Consider the following 17,580-nt stretch of genomic DNA (forward strand, 5'->3'; position numbering starts at 1 on the left):
TGGAGTAGAAATCACAGTGAAAAACTGAATTGGATAAGATTCTTTTTTTTATTCAGGTACTACTCAGTAATTACATTATCTACATCTAGATAGTGTGTTTGCATAAGATATCTGAAATCCTGAATAGAAATATGAAGTTTAAAGTCAATATGGGAGTAGTTTGTTAGAGTATGCCTATCAAAGATGCACATTATGATCATTACATTACATTACATTACAGCGTCTTGCATGCATATGGGTATTGGTCACAGTCCCTGGAGCAATGTGGGGTTAGGTGCCTTGCTCAAGGCACTTAAACCATGGATGAAGGTACTGGTAAGGGTGGGATTTGAGCCTGCAACCCTCGATCTAAAGGCCAGCGCTCTAACCATTGAACCGTGGCTGATCAAATGCAAATACATTATATGAACACATTATAAATAACTCACAGCATTGTGGGAGGTGATAATCCTGATTGGATAGTTTTACCTGACTGACTAAAGTGGAGATATGTAGCAAAACTAATTTGTGTTCATCTTTTATAGCTTGTAAGCCCGTATCTTTGCCACACACCATTTCTCACCCAATGACCTGGAGAAGTTTTGCAGATTTTTTTTATCCCCTTTTCAAACTTAAGCCTATTAGCATAACACAGATTGGAGCCCCTGATGAAAAGGAAACTTCACACATTCTGATCATCCGGCTTACTCATTTGCACTGGCTGATAAACTTTAATTACCATTCAAATGTATACAAGGCTATCAGTCACTCAGACATGACTTTGCATTGCGTTTGAGCCGTGCTTTGAATATTTAGGTCTTTTTTGGTGCTGCTCTGTCTGTATAGTCCCCGCCCTGGAGATTTCCCCCCCATCTGCATAATGTACCGTGATAATCACTTGGTTGGCATCGCCTCGGAATTAATTGCGGTGACGGGGGAATGGGTCTACGAGAACCGAGAGGTCCGCCAGCCTGTCGTTAGGGCTACAACACAAGCAAAGAGAGGGCAAAGTTACTTTAGAGTCACAGTTACAACAAAATGTCCATATAATTCTGTGGAAAAATTAGGGGAAGGGGCCAGTGTATGTGTTGGATTTTCTCTCATTTCAGATACTGATCTGGCTTGAGGGAATGATATACCTAGTGGTCTAAATTTGTGGAAGAAATTTTACTAATCATTTATGTTGAGTGATTGGGGACCCCTATAACAATAGCTGCAGTGCTGATATGGCATGCTTTCAAATACTTGGTTCTAGTCTTAACAACTAGAAAAGATTGATTTCACAAATTATTGGTTTCACCAAAGTGGGTAGATCTATATGCCAAGATTCTTTGTGTCTGGGAAAGTTATTGTTCATCTCGCCTATGACATTTCTTCATTCGAACCATCTGATTTAGAAAAGAGTTTAAACAAATTTGTAAATGATTTAGCCTGGTGGTCATAGTCCTCTGTAAGCTTCCACTTAACTACCATTTCTCTTATATGAACATTTTGTAAGGGCTACAGTAAGTCCAGGCTGGAATTTCCTTTTCCTTCAAGTTGCCTTGTTGTGCATTTGTAGCTCCCTGTTCCTATCAGCAGGGGTCAGTAGAGACCCAGTTTTAAACACCAGGCAGATCAAAAGCCCTCACAGCAGATCACAGCTCGAGACATCAGATCGGTGTAGTTTTTAGCCTGCAGTTTGTGTTGCTTCTCATCACACCCACAGATTGGGGTTGGGGTCCTTTGAACTGGCCTGTCATCTTGTCAGGAGGAATGCAGATTTCCCCTCCACATGAAGGTACAGATGGGGTGTGATGCTCAGATAGAGCCGATGATGATGAAGGCATGGGCCTCTTAAATCCTCTTTCATCTTGCCCGGTGATGGGAGCAGGGAAGCAGACAGGGGCGGACAAAGCCTGGGGTCAGTTGTCCCGGCCCCAGGAAGAGAGGGGGCCCCAGAATTGGGTCTTCAGTACATTGGTTTTATTAGGTAGGGAGCCCCTTTCAGATGACTTTGTCCCAGGCCTTGCCAAAGCTGATAGCGACTCTGATGGGAGCTGCAGTGTTCAGCAATGGCACTCTAGTCCAATCTTACTTTTTTAATCTTAGCGCTGATTTTCAAAAGTGTATGTGTACTGTATTCCACATGCATCTACAGGATTAAATGTGCTGAGCCAGGTGGTCGTAACAGTACACTGTGTAATATTTTAGTAGCTTTTGTTCATGCTGCCCATTCACAAATGTTACCTTTTTCATGAATACTTACCACCACCACCATCAAATTTTAAGTATTCATTATGACTGGGAAAACTGCACCCACCTCTTTTCAGTTATGAACAAAACATTGTATTGAATAAATGAATGTCGAATGAACTGGACTGTTAGCAGGATTTGTCCTTTCCACTTTTGAGTGATGAAGTTGGTTACATCCAGGCCCAACACACCCTGTTTAATTTCAGAGCTGTGTAAAGATCCTATGGTGAACTCTTTTCAGTGCTGATTTCCACGCTGTATCAGTTGTACCCGTCTGCACCTCAGTACCCCAGCAGCAGCAGCCGTCACACTTGCTGTAACCAATGGTAAATGCATTGCCTGGCCTGGTGGGCATTTTTCTTGACTGCTGGTGTCATACAGAGAAGAGATACCCTGTGCAGAGAAACACTGCCTCATTTTGTGATGTGACGTCTTGGGCATTGATTGCATGCACAACCAGCATTGATTCTTCTGTCAAACGTGTATCTGTGAGTACAGAATATCTTGCTTTCCTCCTAGATGTTTTGTTAATTATGTTGCCTGACCTTCACTTCATTTTGTTTTCAAGACAGCATTCCCATGATCTTGTCATGGGCTGTGGCTGGTTGGCTGCCGGCTTCAGGTGCAGATTGTGTGTGGCAAGAGACTGGCGCTATGCCCAGAGGATGATGGTGGGTGAGGTGTGTTCAGGATGGAGGAGGAGGCAGACAGCAGTAGTGGTGGTGGTGGTGGTAGTCAGGGAAGTAGTCTGTGTGGACAAAGGATTCAGTTTTCCCTGCCCAGGAACAGAGGGCCCCCAGAGTTTGGGCTTTCATTATATGGTATGCATTAGATGGAGGAGCCTTTCAGATGACTTTGTCCTGGGCCTGACAAAAAGCTGTCAGCAGTCCTGGTGGTGGTGGGGGTGGGGCTATAAGGGGGGAGAGCAGGGCATTTGCCCCAGGGCCCAGGGCCCTCCTGTATCGTGGGGGCCCTATTATGAGCTTGGCAGGCCGTTTGGTGGGGCCACTATAAGTGTCTTGCCCAGAAGCCCTGTAGGCAGTTCCGCCACTGGTGGTGGTGGTGGTTAGGGGTGTAAATCACAGCCTCCATGACGATACGATTCAATATCGATATCTTATTATTCGATGCGATACGATTTGATTATTTTCGATACTTAGGAATGCCCCACGATACGATACAATTCGAATTTTTTCCCAATTACTTTTCCACTTCTATTAAGTTATTGGGCTGGGGCTAGCGATTCGATTATGTTCGATACTTAGAATGCCCCACGATACCATGCGATTCGATTCAATCATCAGAATATATCGGGATATATCGATACATTTCGATATTATTCACACCCCTAGTGGTGGTGGTGGTGGTGTGCAGTGTCACGCTGAGCTGAGTGGGATGGGCAGCAGTCGCGGCCACTCAGCCTTGCAGTGGCTGGGTGTCAGGCTGGATGGTGTCAGCTGCCAAGGGTTCTGGTGCTACTGATGTCTGTCTATCTCCCTCTCCCCCAACAAACCACACATCGTCCCCCTTCTACCTTCCCACTGTGCGCCACCAGCTCAGCACACCCTGTCCTTGCCTGCCTTCCCAGCTCATCTCCTGTCTCGCCAGTCAGTCCACTCTCCATTCTCTACTATTTTGTCATCTCCTCTCCTCTCTTCTCTCCTCTATTCTCCTCTCCTCGAGAAGTCTGCATTCTCGGCATTCAGTCTGCATTCTCTACTATTTTGTCATCTCCTCTCTTCTCTCCTCTCTTCTCCTCTCCTCTATTCTCCTCTCCTCGATTCTCCTCTCCTCTCCTCTCCTCTTCTCTCCTCTCTTCTCCTCTCCTCTATTCTCCTCTCCTCGATTCTCCTCTCCTCTCCTCTCCTCTATTCCGCTTATCAGTGATTTGCTTTTCTTTACTTCTCTCCATCTCTGCTTCTCTTTTATTACCTCTCCTCTGCCTCTCTTTACAGTCTCTCTCTCTTTCCTCTTTCCTCCTCTCCTTCCCAGTCAGCATCCTTTTCTTTTCTTTCCTCTCTTCTCCTGTACTCCTCTCCTCCTCTCTCCTCTCATCTCCTTCCTGTCCCCTTCCTTGCCAGTTGATCTCAACAGTGTTTTCCTTTCCAATCAACTCCTCTCCAATCAACATTGCCTTTTGGCTCCTCCTCTCCTCCTCCTCCTCTTCTCTTTTCTCCTTGCCTGCCCTCTGCTTTGCTTGCTAGTTTATCTCCTCTCTCCATACCAGTTGTTTCCTCTCCACTCCACTTCTCTCCTTCCCTTCCCGTCTCCTTTCCAGTCTATTTCTCCTCCTCTCCTGCTTGCCATGGACTCGCTGCATCACTGCTGTCACTCACCGGGGGGGCTCACGGGAGGAGGGACGGAGCCCAGACCCGCTCTCGTTCTGTCCACTTCAGGTGCCAGAGGGAGTTGAGCTGGTGGTGCTGGTGGTGTTGGGTGTGGGATGTGGGTGGGTGGGAGGAAGGGCCACACTGTCTGCTGCAGGGTTGCCAGATGAGGCTGACTATTGCCAGCCCCCCAAAAATGCTGAAAACCTGCCTGGAAGCACTAAATCCCGCCCAATTCTATTGATTTCTACGTGTATGGCGTTTTTTTTCTCTCCAAAATCCATTTTTACCTGCAGACGGCCATCATCCTGAGCAGCCCAATTGGGCGGGAAACCACCCAGTCTGGCAACACTGGTCTACTGCGCTGCATCACAGCTTGCAGCAAACAGAATTATTCTGGGAACTGGATGTGGTGATGGAAGGAAGGGCAGTCAAGACACCCCCCAACCACCACCACTATCACCACTTTCATTCTGTCCCCTCCTCATCATTCTGTCCATTTTTTTTCCTTCCTCTTGGCTGGGCTTTGATTTAGTCAAGGGACGGTCTGTGCTCTAACGACTACACAGTGTAACTCCAACTAATACACAGTTGCCAGAACCTCATGAGTAAGAATGGTCCGTCGTGCTGTTTACTTCCCTCAATCTCTCTCATGACATTCTCACACTGTGTCTGCTTGTTATTTACACTCCTCTGTCGTCGGTAGCCTCCTTCCTGACACTCTTTTCTCTTCATACTGTAATGTTATTCAAGGTTTTTTTTTAGCAGAAGACCTGTAGAGGCAACCTTTTAATTAAAAGTCTTCAAGAAGTGAGGTGACTAAAATAGGAAGGCGGGAGGGGGAAGCAAGTACTGTAATAGTTTTTTTCCCTTCCAGGCAGTACACGAGAAAACATCAACACATCAAAACACCACAGCATTTCCCAGAGAGAGGGGGAACAGCTTAAAATAAACCTTCTCCAGAGTGAAAAAAAACAAAGTCTTTCAAGCCCTCACTACAAAAACAAAATCTGCAACAGGATTTAGGATCTTTTCATAAAAAGGGACATGTGCCGCAGCATGTGAATACACCTCCTAGGCCAGTGGTTCCCAACCTATGGGTCGCGACCTAACCTATGGGTCACCAAAGATCCACGGGGGGTCGCAAAGCCCACTTGATTTTAAGGGGTTTCATTTTAATACTATATCTAGCCCATGTTGAATAAATGACAAATGCATAGAAGCAACAAAATTTAAGTGCTACATTAAACATTTATTCTGTTTTTGAGCAAAGACGAATTGAGGAATACAATGATAACTAAAATGAGTTTTCGCAGGAAACAGAGCGAATCGAGTGACTCCCTCTCATGCGGGCGCTGGGTCACCAAAGCTTACAATGGTAAAAATATGGGACCCTGAAAAAAAAGGTTGGGAACCACTGTCCTAGGCTACCATATGCATTATGCAGGCAACATTACCAAGGTTCAAATCCAACCTGGGTCATCTTCCAAACCTCCCTGTCCCACTACTGCCCTGTCTCGCTTCAATGTCCCTACTGCCCTGTCTCGCTTCAATGTCCTGTCCTGTCCTATCTGTTTGAGGTGATGAAAGCAAAACAAAATACAACATTGCCTATGGAGACTCAGGTTCGAATCCAGCCTGGGTCTTTCCCACACCCTTCTGCACTTTCCTGTCACTCTTCACTGTCCCATCTGATTTTTTTTCCTGATTTCTGATCTTCTGAACTAGAAAGAAGAAACGTGAAAAAAAATGAACTCTGTCACAAGTCACAAGCTGTGTCTTGGGTGTATTCCTCTCATCAGTATTCTCACCACATCTCCCCAGCGGTGGCGCATGCATGACTGCAGCTCTCAGGGTGAGGGGCACAGACATGCCTCTCTCTCGCCCTCTCTTCCTCTCTCTCCCTCTTTCCCTCTCTCTCTCTCTCTCCCTCTCTCCCTCTCCCTCTCTCTCCCTCTCTCCCTCTCCCTCTCTCTCTCTCTCCCTCTCTCTCTCCCTCTCTCCCTCACTCTTTCTCCCTCTGTCTCTCTCTCACTCTGTCTCTCTCTCCCTCTCTCTCTCTCTCTCTTCCTTCCTCCTTCTCTCCTGTCCCGGGCGACGACGGCATCCTCCAGTGGGGGACAATCAGCACCAGCGATTTCCACGCCGCAGCCTGACAAATCTTCCCTCCGCCTTGCTCTCTCCCGCTTGACTGAGGGCAATAGGTTTCGCCCCAAAGGGTGTCGAGGGTTACTGCCCTTAGTTTTCCCGCCCCTCTCCGCCACTTCTGTGACCAAAGGCCAGGAACTTGTTTTTGGTGAAATTTGTTGAACTTGTCATACAGGCGGACACGTGTGTGCGTGTGCGTGTGCGTGTCTGTGTGTGTGCGTGTGTGCGTGTGTGTGTGTGTGTGTGCGTGTGCGTGCGTGCGTGCGTGCGTGCGTGCGTGCGTGCGTGCGTGCGTGCGTGCGTGCGTGCGTGCGTGCGTGCGTGCGTGCGCGCCTGCGTGCCTGCCTGCCTGCCTGCCTGCCTGCCTGCGTGCGTGTGTGTGTGTGTGTTTACTGAGCAGATACAGGTGGTAGTGAGGCCTTGAGGGGCATGCACACACTGCGCTGTAGGATATGTTTGCAGCAGAGGCAGCGAGGAGGGGAGCCAGATAAAACTAGACAGCCGTGCTTTAACCCCCACGCCACCTCAGGCAGCGCTCAGGGACACGGGGATCAGGCAATGCTCTCTCTCTCTCTCTCTCTCTCTCTCTCTCTCTCTCTCTCTCTCTCTCTCTCTCTCTCTCTCCCTCTTTCATTCTCACTTGCTCTCTCTCTTTCTTCCGCTCTCTCTCTCTTTTATTCTCACTTGCTCTCTCTCTCTGTGTTTGTCTCTCTCTCTCTGTGTTTGTCTCTCTCTCTCTGTGTTTGTCTCTCTCTCTCTGTGTTTGTCTCTCTCTCTCTCTCTCTCTCTCTGTCTCTCTCTCTCTCTCTCTCTCTCTCTCTCTCTCTCTCTCTCTCTCTCTCTCTCTCTCTCTCTGTCTCTCTCTGTCTCTCTCTCTCCCCTCCCTTGTTGGGCAGAATGCCAACAGTTTGTCCCGCTATTGTTTCCTCTGATATACTGTATCATCTCCTTCATGTTAAAATCCAAATGAGTTCTCTTCTCATCACCGCTGCCTCTGATATTCATGCTTGTTTACACCCATATCCGTCATTATCTTTCGTGGCAGGACCCCGTTTCTCGAAAACATCGTTGCTAACCAGTTAGCAACTTACAAACCCCAACTCCAGTGAAGTTGGGACGTTTGGTAAACAGTGAATAAAATCAAAATGCTATCATTTTCAAAACATTTAATCTATTCATTAGATGGAGAATATTTTTTCTCGGTTTTAACACTTAATATGTTGTCTTTTCACTATTCTCCATCTAATGAATAGATTGAATGTTTTGAAAATGATAGCATTTTGATTTTATTCACTGTTTACCAAACGTCCCAACTTCACCGGAGTTGGGGTTTGTACTTGATTCCCATTGGGAATTTGCATTGCAACCAAGTAAGTTGCTAACTTAGTTAGCAAAGACGTTGTCAAAAAAACGCACCCCAGGCTTGAGTTCTGCCAGTGACGTTTGATCGGGGTGGGGACTGCATCATTGTGGTGACATTTGTCTCTGGCGGTGACATGAGCCAATGAGAGTGCTGGACTGGACTGAGAGCATTAAGACATGTGACGACAAGTGCCTTTTTATCAAATCAAGACTTATCTAATCACACTTGTCTTGTGATTGTGATCTCTCCCACTCCCTCTCTCTCCTTCTCCCCTACCCCCATGCGCACTCCGACTGCGGAGTCAGAGATTGAGTAAAAGATAGAGATTATGAGGTGGAGAGAGGGAAAGAGACGGAACGTTGGAGATGGAAAGATCGAGCAGGTGAGAGAGAGTTAGTTAGGTGGAGAGGTGTGAAGAGAAAGATAGAGAGATGGTGAGAGAGAGAGAGAGAGAGAGAGATAGAGAGAGAGATATAGAGAGAGACAGAGTGATGCGGTGGGAGAGAGTGAGATTGAGCTAGAGAGGTGGTGAGCGAGAGATTGTGAAGTAGAGAGACAGAAAAAGATATCAATCTAGAGAGAGATGGGGAGGTGGAGAGAAGTAGGGAGATACGGAGGTGGAGAGAGGGAGAGATAGTGGGCAGAGAGATTGGGAGGTGGAGAGAGATATGGAGGTGGAGAGAGGGATTGAGAGAGAGATATGGAGGTGGAGAGATAGTGGGGAGGTGGAGAGAGGGAGAGAGATACGGAGGTGGAGAGAGGGAGAGATACGGAGGTGGGGAGAGGAATATAGATAGGGAAGTGGAGATATGGAGTTGGAGACAGGGAGAGATACGGAGATGGAGAGAGGGAGAGAGGGAGAGAGATACGGAGGTGGAGAGAGGGAGAGATACGGAGGTGGGGAGAGAGGGGGGGAGGTGTAGACAGGTAGAGAGGGGGAGGTGGAGTGAGGGACATGGAGGGGGAGAGAGATACGGAGGTGTAGAGAGGGCTGCTTCCTGGTGTCCACCTCTATACTAATGAGGAATTGACTGTTGATAATGAAGTGTCAGCCTGCTAGATGGCCTGAGGAAGATCATCAGCAGCAACAGCAGGAGTTGTTTACATTTGGCATATGGGACTCTCTCTTTCTCACACACACACACACACACACACACACACACACACACACACACACACACACACACACACACACACACACACACACACACACACACACACACAGATGGAGTGCAGTTGTTACTAGTGTGTATATTACACACCTCTTATTGCTGGTGCGCTGTTCTCAGCAGCTGGTCCAGGCCATGCCTCTGGAGCATCTCAAACAGCTGTTTTGACAGTCAAGCAACACACACACACACACGCACGCACGCACGCACGCACGCACGCACGCACGCACGCACGCACGCACGCACGCACGCACACACACACACACACACACACACACACACACACACACACCCCGCTTCATTTACTTCATGGATGAGTACCACCACCACCACCACCACAACCAACACCTCTCTATTGCAACCAGCTGCGGTATCTTCCTCTCCTCTCAGCTGCATCTTCTCATATGTTTTTTATTCTACCTGTCTTCCTCTGCTCTTATCTTTCTCTCCTTCTCTCCTTCTCTCTCTCTCTCTCTCTCTCTCTCTCTCTCTCTCTCTCTCAATCTCTCTCTCTCTCTCTGTATCTTATCTCCTATTTTCCTTTTTGATCTTTCTCTCTTCTCGTCTTCCGCTTCTCTTTTTTCCTTGCCACCTCTACTCCTGTCCTCTTCTGCTTCTTTTCCTCCTATCCTTCCTCTACTTTTATCATACTTTTATCTCCCCCACCTCTCTGTCTTCCTCTCCTTTTCTCTTATTTTAATGCCTTCATGTCTTTCACTTCCCCCCTTTCATACTTTCTTCTCGCCTTGTGTTGTTATCTCCTCCTGTCTTCCTCGTCCTCTCCTCTTGTCTCCCTCTCTTCTCCAATCATCTTCTCCTCTCCTTGTATTGACATGTCCTCCTATTTTCTCTCCTCTCATCTCCTTTCTTAATTTCCTCTCCTCTCCTCTCCTCTCCTCTTTTCTCCTCTCCTCTCCTCCTTTCTCCTCTCTTCTCCTCCTTTCTCCTCTCCTCTCCTCCTTCCGTGTGTGTGTGTGTGTGTGTGTGTGTGTGTGTGTGCGTGTGTGTGTGTGTGTATGATGGAGGCTCTGAGACTAGTGCTAGCTAGTACTGCGTGCATGACCCACTCAAGACTGCTTTGCCATCTGTGAAGTCTGCTATAGTAATGCAGCCCATCTTCCGCCATCCGGCTTTTGTACTTTCGCACGTCAGTCGTTAGTTATTTTTAAAAGCCCATACTGTTGAACCCGCCACCTGATTGCCAATAGTTGAACAGATTGAACCGTTTGGCGGAATTACATCATGATCTCAAATCAGATGTCCCTTTTTTATGCATTTCTCCAGAATGCCACACACACACACACACACATAGCCACACACACACACACACATACAGCCACACACACACACACACACACACACACACACACACACACACACACACACACACACACACACACACACACACACACACACACACACACACACACACACACACACACACACACACACACACACACACGCACACACACAAAATAAATGGAATTTGTTTTCAGCCTTTTCCTTGGGTTCTTAGCAGTTTGCACCCATATTTGTCTCCATTGCAACATGTACCCTACAGGCCTTCTTACCATATGCATTATGTTGTTACTTAATTATGATTATGTAACAAGATACAAACTGTTGAAGTTCCCCGGGACTGTTAGATTTGCATCGGCTTTATGGAGTTCATTATAAAGAACGTACTGTACAGTGTACACAGTGTCCACACCACCCTCTGCAAAGCAGCCTAATTGGGATTGTGTCGGGAGAGTTCAACTAACCCTCACTTAAAAGAAAAACCTCTGGGTCCACAAGGCTAGACCTATGGCTCAACACATAGAGTCAAATGTAAAACTTGTGGTGCTGGTCCCATTGACAGTAAATAGAATGGACGCCAAATCAACGCTATTTGCCATTCAACGCTTTGAAGCCAGATTTGGGAACATTCCAACTTACATTCCACCTTAGCAACGCCAAACGCAGGTGCTGATTGGACAACAACAAGACTTCTAACGGTCAATCAAACCATGTTCTGATGCTCATTGGTCAATTTAACTTTTAATATCTCTCTAAAATAAAACATCACCACAAAAAATCACCACCCTGGTAAGTTGGAGAGCAAGGGGACCTACTAGTTGAGCGAAAAATGATCCCCCTGGAGTGGCATTTAAGGGAGATACAGGGTTTTATGTCTCTCATAGGAATGAATGGGATTTGGCCATTTTTTGGTCTTTTTGGGTCCAACCTTGGCTCCAACTTGGCTTCAACAATGAAATAGAATTTTGGCCTCCATTCTATTTACTCTCAATGGTTGGTCCTAATCTTTATGTGTTAAATCAAATGGAAATTTACTATGTATGCAGTGGCCCGTGGGAACTAGTTGATCTCGCCTTGGGATGAACAGTTAACCACCCACCCTCTGTAAAGGATTGTAGCCTAAATTGTAAGCCTTTTGGGAGCGTGCAAACTCTCACCAAAAAGAAAGATGTCTGGTCTGTAGGGATGGCACAAACCGAACCCGAAACTATACAATTCACACACATACCGAACCGAACCATGCAATCCATCGCAAACCGCAATTCATGTACTGCCCAGAAAAATATGTAAAACAGAGATTCTAGGAGTATCTTATCCAGTCTCTCTGATTAAAACATTAGCGTATAACAGTGTTTCCCAACCTTTTTTGTTCTGCGTACCCCCTAAGCCATTTTGTCATATGATGAGTACCCCCTTCACTCATGCTCTATATCTGTTCCTCTATCCCAATGTGACTACACTCCATATATTTGTTATTATTGATTTTTTCCAAGTACCCCCTGAGGTGTGCTCGCGTACCCCTAGTGGTACACGTACCCCTGGTTGGGAAACACTGGCGTATAAGACCAAATCAGAGGATGACACAATTAAAATCACACCATTTTCACATTATAAGTCTATACAAACCATATGTAGGATATTTAGTGATAAATCCGATTCTATTAGCCAGTGCACCATTTATCATGAACTAAAAAAAAAGAACCGTAGACCGTAGAAAACTGAAAACCGTGACCTTGACACCGCGATATGAACCGAACCGTGAATTTTGTGAACCGTACCACCCACTGCAATGCTAGACCTATGGCTAAGGCAGTGGGGGAACTAGTCTGTCTCTTCTCAGGACAAACTGTTTACCTCAGGCCAGGCCACCTGAGCTATGGGAGAAGCCGATCACTGTTTATTTTCAGTAGGACTCCCTCTTTAGTTGTGCTGATGTTGTAAATTAATGGGGCGGAAATCGTGAGGGTGAGTAAAGATTTGTTCTGGGGAACATTTTCTACACTTGTTTAATTTAGTGGTTCATTAGGTGGAACACAGACCTGGAATATCGGAAATGAGAAAGGGAAAAAAACAACCACCGTGGCTCAGTTGTTAGTCCTGATTTCTTTTTTTCTATATACATATATATTTTTTTGGACAGGACAGAGAAGACTGGGACAGGAAGCGAGTAGGGGAGAGCGACTGGGGAGGACTGGGAAATGACCTGGGGTCGGGAATCGAACCTGCGTGGGTGGCCCATTAGCAGTCCATTGCCTAGCCGAATAGTCCTGATTTCTGATTTCATTTCAGTTTCCATATCTTCCATTTTTCCTCTTGTCAGCAAATACTGTAGTCAAATTATTCTCCGATGAGGCATGGGCATCTCTAATTTCTACTTTGTTTTCCAAAAATCCCAGAATACAGCCGTAGGCATTTGCTTCGTCGACACTTGTTACTAAATCAGTAAACGAGGGCATTCATCCCCTGCAGGTGGAAGTAGCCTCTGAACTGTGAATGAAGGCTGTGATTGATCACAGCGTAGCGTAAGGTGTTTAAGATTCACACACACCCAACCATAATGGAATATGTGTCTGCTCACTGTGTCAGTTAACGTCTAACTAACTGAGCCTTAATTAGTGGAGTGCTGATAGCTTGCGATGTGAATGAAGGGACTGTTTGTGTGGTGCCTTTTGCAAATCTACACTGACAGAGAGCCACTGAGGCCGTCTTGTCTTGACAGCGGTGGCATGACTAACACTGTTGTTGGCTGCATAAACTCATCAGCGATGATGTGACTGCTGCTCCGACTTAAAGGCTGATTATCATGCGCCTTGTGTGTTGACTTTACGGGATCATTAAAAAAAAAAAAAAATCGTCTTGAAAATTAAAAAGACATTTTGCGGAGCTGAATGGAATGGCAGTCACTTCCACTCAAGGGCTCTGTTGCTGCTGCACATTCCGAATAATAGCGATGACTTCTCTTCGCTAAACGATGATATGGTCTCACAATGTGCATGCGAAATGGATGAAATTAGCTGGGAGCAGTTTTGGGTATTTTAATCTGTGTGTATGGGGGGAGGAGGGAGGGGGTGAGGGTACACAGTCTGGGAGTATTGTTGGATGATTTTTTTTAAATAGAATTAGCTGTGAGCACTTTGGTATTTGTGTGTGTGTGTGTGTGTGTGTGCGTGCGTGCGTGCGTGCGTGCGTGCGTGCGTGCGTGCGTGCGTGCGTGCGTGCGTGCGTGCGTAAGGGGGGGAAGTGATGTAATACAGTGAGGGCTTCTTGTCAGGCCTGTTTTGTGATTGATTTCTGGCGCTGTCTTGTTTTGCAGCAGAAGAAGGAGGATGGGGAGGACAGGCAGAAGGTCAGGCTGTCCAAACTGAGTAATGGGAGCGTGGCGGTGGAGAAGAGGAGGAAGCAAGGAGGAGGGGGAGAGGAGGAAGAGGCGGAGGAGGTGGAGGTGGAGGTTGAGGAGGAGGAGAGGAGGGAGATGATCACACCGGCGCTCCGGGACGCTCTGACCAAGCAAGGTGGGTCACCCTCTCTCTTCCTCTATTACCACTCTATTGTGCAGTCATGTCATCACGCTACCTCAGGCTGTCTAGCTGTCTCACTGTCTCCTATCACCCCGTCACCCTGCCAGGCTGTCATTTGTTCATCTGCATCTGTCTGTTTCTCCTGTCTCACTGTCCTCCCTACTTCCTTTTTTTATGATTTTCATCTTTCTCTCTCCCTCTGTAAAAAGTCGGTTCAGGGTAATGATTATTTTACATTGGACACAGGCTGCAACGCCATCATTGATGCATTGATGCCTTTTTATGGCTTTTTTGGCACCGATCCATAAGCATCCATTTGCTGCCATTGATTAGATAGTGGATCGCCCCAAGCCAACCTGTCTCTTTAATGTCAGGGCCCTCTCTGCACTTAGTTTGGCTTTTGTGGGCTTTGCTTTGTAGCTTTGTTGCATCAGATGCTTTCACATTGTTTCACTTTTGTGTGAAGTGTTTTAAAGCTCTTTATTGGCATTCCAACTTTGGCAGATGCTTTTGGCTTCATCCTGTCGCTACGGCAAGGTAAATTAAGGTTTTACCAAAACATGTTGCCTCTAAATTCTCAATCTTTTTTCCATGAAAGTTTATGAAAGAGAACCAGAAAAAAATGGATGGTTTCAGATGGCCTGTTCATTTCACACTGCAACCACTTACTGCCAACCTGCTTACAGTATGTCAGAGAATTTCGCCAATTTATAACTTTTGTTCACTTTAGAGAATACAGAGTGATACTACTTCCTCCTCTTCTTTCCTGATTGTTGCTGTAGATGCTGTACGTCTCTACGGATATTTTAATTACTTAATGTTTTACTTTACCTTTATATTTAACTTGGGAGGAGAATCACGTTGAGGTGGCTACCGTTTTTTACAACTGAGCCCTGGACATTTGTTCCAGCAGACAATATATATTCCTTTTGCCACTAAAATATGTGGGGGCTTTTAAATGTCTAGACTCTAAAATGACTAAGCCATCACAATAAAGGCTTTTTAACTTTTTCAAAAGGAGATTGCCTTGGATTTTCTTCTGTTTTGCATCTTCAGTTTTTTTCCCTATCCAAAGAGCACCTCAACTCAAACCAGGAAGCGCTCCTAAACAAACTTTTTTGATTGCCACTAAAATGTGTCAGAGGACGTTACCTTAGACTTCCCTGGACACTCTGAGTGTCGAAATGCAATGGCTGGCAGAGAATATATATGAGTGTTTTTTTAGGGAAGATGTTGACGCTGTAGTGGATGGCATGGTATTGAGAGCGGTGCACGGTGGGTCAGGCAGGGAGCCAATGTTTTGGTGGGGCCGGCTAACAGGCACTAATGCTACAGCGCAGCCCAATTAACTCTCTCTCCTGTGGCTCCCCTCCACTCCCCTGAGCTGCCCCACTCTGTTCCCTCTTTTATCACAGCACTATTCTCCCTCAAGAAATGCACACACTCTCACTTTCATTCTCTCATTCTTTCCATCTCTCCTTCTCTCTCTCTCTCTTTCTCTCTGTGCTCTCTCTGTGCTCTCTCTCTCTCTCTCTCTCTCTCTCTCTCTCTCTCTCTCTCTCTCTCCACAGTTTGGAGACCAGTCTCACTTATCCCATCTCTCTCATTGCCGCTCTCCTCTGTTCCTCTCTCACTGACGCTTGTCTTGCTATGTTTCTCTCTCATCCTGTCTTTCCCTCATTGGCTACGTTTTCAGTATGTTTTTAATTCTGTATTAATAATTCTGAATTAAATAGTCCAGAATTTAAATTATTGTCCTTTGAGTTCACTTGAAGCACTTTCATTTAATTCCGAATATACGCCGGGATTAGAAAGCATTTCGATTGGACAGGAGATCCACGATTTGGGTCTGGGTCTGTGTTGTTGCCTCTTGCGACATCACATAGCATCAAGCATGCGTGGAGCTATCAGAATTGTTTTTAAAGTATACGTACACGATACATGAATATAGTTATATGGAATTAAGTAGTAAACCACCTATTTTTATACAGAATTAAGTTAAATTCCAAATAGCAATTCTGAATTGTGAAGTGTTTATATAATGTTTTCAAAGGAGAATAATGTAGTTTTATTCTGAATTAAACTGATTTAACATAGCATGTGAACGAGACCACTGTCTGCGTTTCTCTCCTCCTATTTCTTTCTCTTCTTGGCTCAGCGGAAGTTGATGATCAGCAACTCTGTAGCCTCTTTTCCATCCTCTCCTTTCTTTTGCATTTTCTTCTTTTCCTTTCTTTTCTGCCTTTTTCTTACATCATCCTTTCCCATTTTCCATTTTCACAGTCTTAGAAGACAGCGAAGAAAAAAAATAAAACTGAGACTGCAGTGCCCTCAATTATTGTGTCCCCAACCGTGGGTCTTCTGTCTGAGCTCATTCATAAGACTGGTGCACTCTGTAGTTTGTTCATTCAGTTTTTCCCAAACAACAGGTTTTTTTGCTGACCGGCCAGAAAATAGGCCCCAGGGAGAGGTCTTGCCTTACTCAGAAATTGTGTTCCAAGTGTCAACTCCACTTTTGCTCTCACACGCACATTCAGAAGCACACAAGCAGGGATCTGTCCACTCCAGCACAGACTCACAGTGTTTGTCCATAACCTACTGCTGCCTCCTGGGGGGATTTTACTCGTATTCATTTCATTTTATTTTACTAAATTGTATTGCCTTACACTTAGATGATTTTTTCCCATAGTGGCGCATAGTGTTCTTGGTACACCAGGCATTGTTTTGAAGTCTCTGGAACTATATGTGGTAAGGTCGATTTTTTTAAAGTCCCTGAAACAATATGGGGTTAGGTCCCTTGTTTAAAGTCCCTTGAACAATGTGGGGATAGGTGCCTTGTTCAAAGTCCCTGGAACAATGTGGGATTAGGTGCCTTGTTTAAAGTCCCTTGAGCAATGTGGGGTTAGGTGCCTTGTTTAAAGTCCCTTGAGCAATGTGGGGTTAGGTGCCTTGTTTAAAGTCCCTTGAGCAATGTGGGGTTAGGTGCCTTGTTTAAAGTCCCTGGAACAATGTGGGGTTAGGTGCCTTGTTTAAAGTCCCTTGAGCAATGTGGGGTTAGGTGCCTTGTTTAAAGTCCCTTGAGCAATGTGGGGTTAGGTGCCTTGTTTAAAGTCCCTGGAACAATGTGGGGTTAGGTGCCTTGTTTAAAGTCCCTCGAGCAATGTGGAGTTACATGTAGGTGCCTTGCCCAAGGGCCCTTCAGTCATGGATGAGGGTACTGGAGAGAGCACCCACATTCTCCTTACTGATGCAGGATCCGCCCCATCTGCCCACTGAACATTAAGGATGGATCGAATGTAAACACACTGTTCTTGGTACACAAGGCATTGTTAAAAAATCGCTGGAACTGTGTGGGGTTAGGTGCCTTGTTTAAAGTCCCTGAAGTGATGTGGAGTTAGGTGCTTTGTTTAAAGTATGGATGAGGGTACTGGAGAGAGCAGCCACATTCTTCTCACAGGTGTGGGACGTTATCTGGCGAGACCAGGGCCTGGCTGGTAGGTGTAGGGAGAAGATGGGTGCGACCTACCTGGAATGTAAACATT

At 46.0% G+C, this 17,580-nt stretch overlaps 1 protein-coding gene across 1 annotated transcript in view; it reads left to right on the forward strand.

The window, feature by feature from the left end:
• The window catches only part of tyw1 (tRNA-yW synthesizing protein 1 homolog (S. cerevisiae)), a 117,362-nt gene that overhangs the window by 10,748 nt on the left and 89,034 nt on the right, over positions 1-17,580 (forward strand). Inside the window, exon 8 of the mRNA XM_063205411.1 lies at positions 13,834-14,032. Within this exon, the coding sequence (XP_063061481.1) occupies positions 13,834-14,032 (199 nt within the window). The remainder of the gene's footprint in view (positions 1-13,833; positions 14,033-17,580) is intronic.

Source organism: Engraulis encrasicolus, chromosome 8, assembly GCF_034702125.1.
Source record: "Engraulis encrasicolus isolate BLACKSEA-1 chromosome 8, IST_EnEncr_1.0, whole genome shotgun sequence".
NCBI lineage: Eukaryota > Metazoa > Chordata > Actinopteri > Clupeiformes > Engraulidae > Engraulis > Engraulis encrasicolus.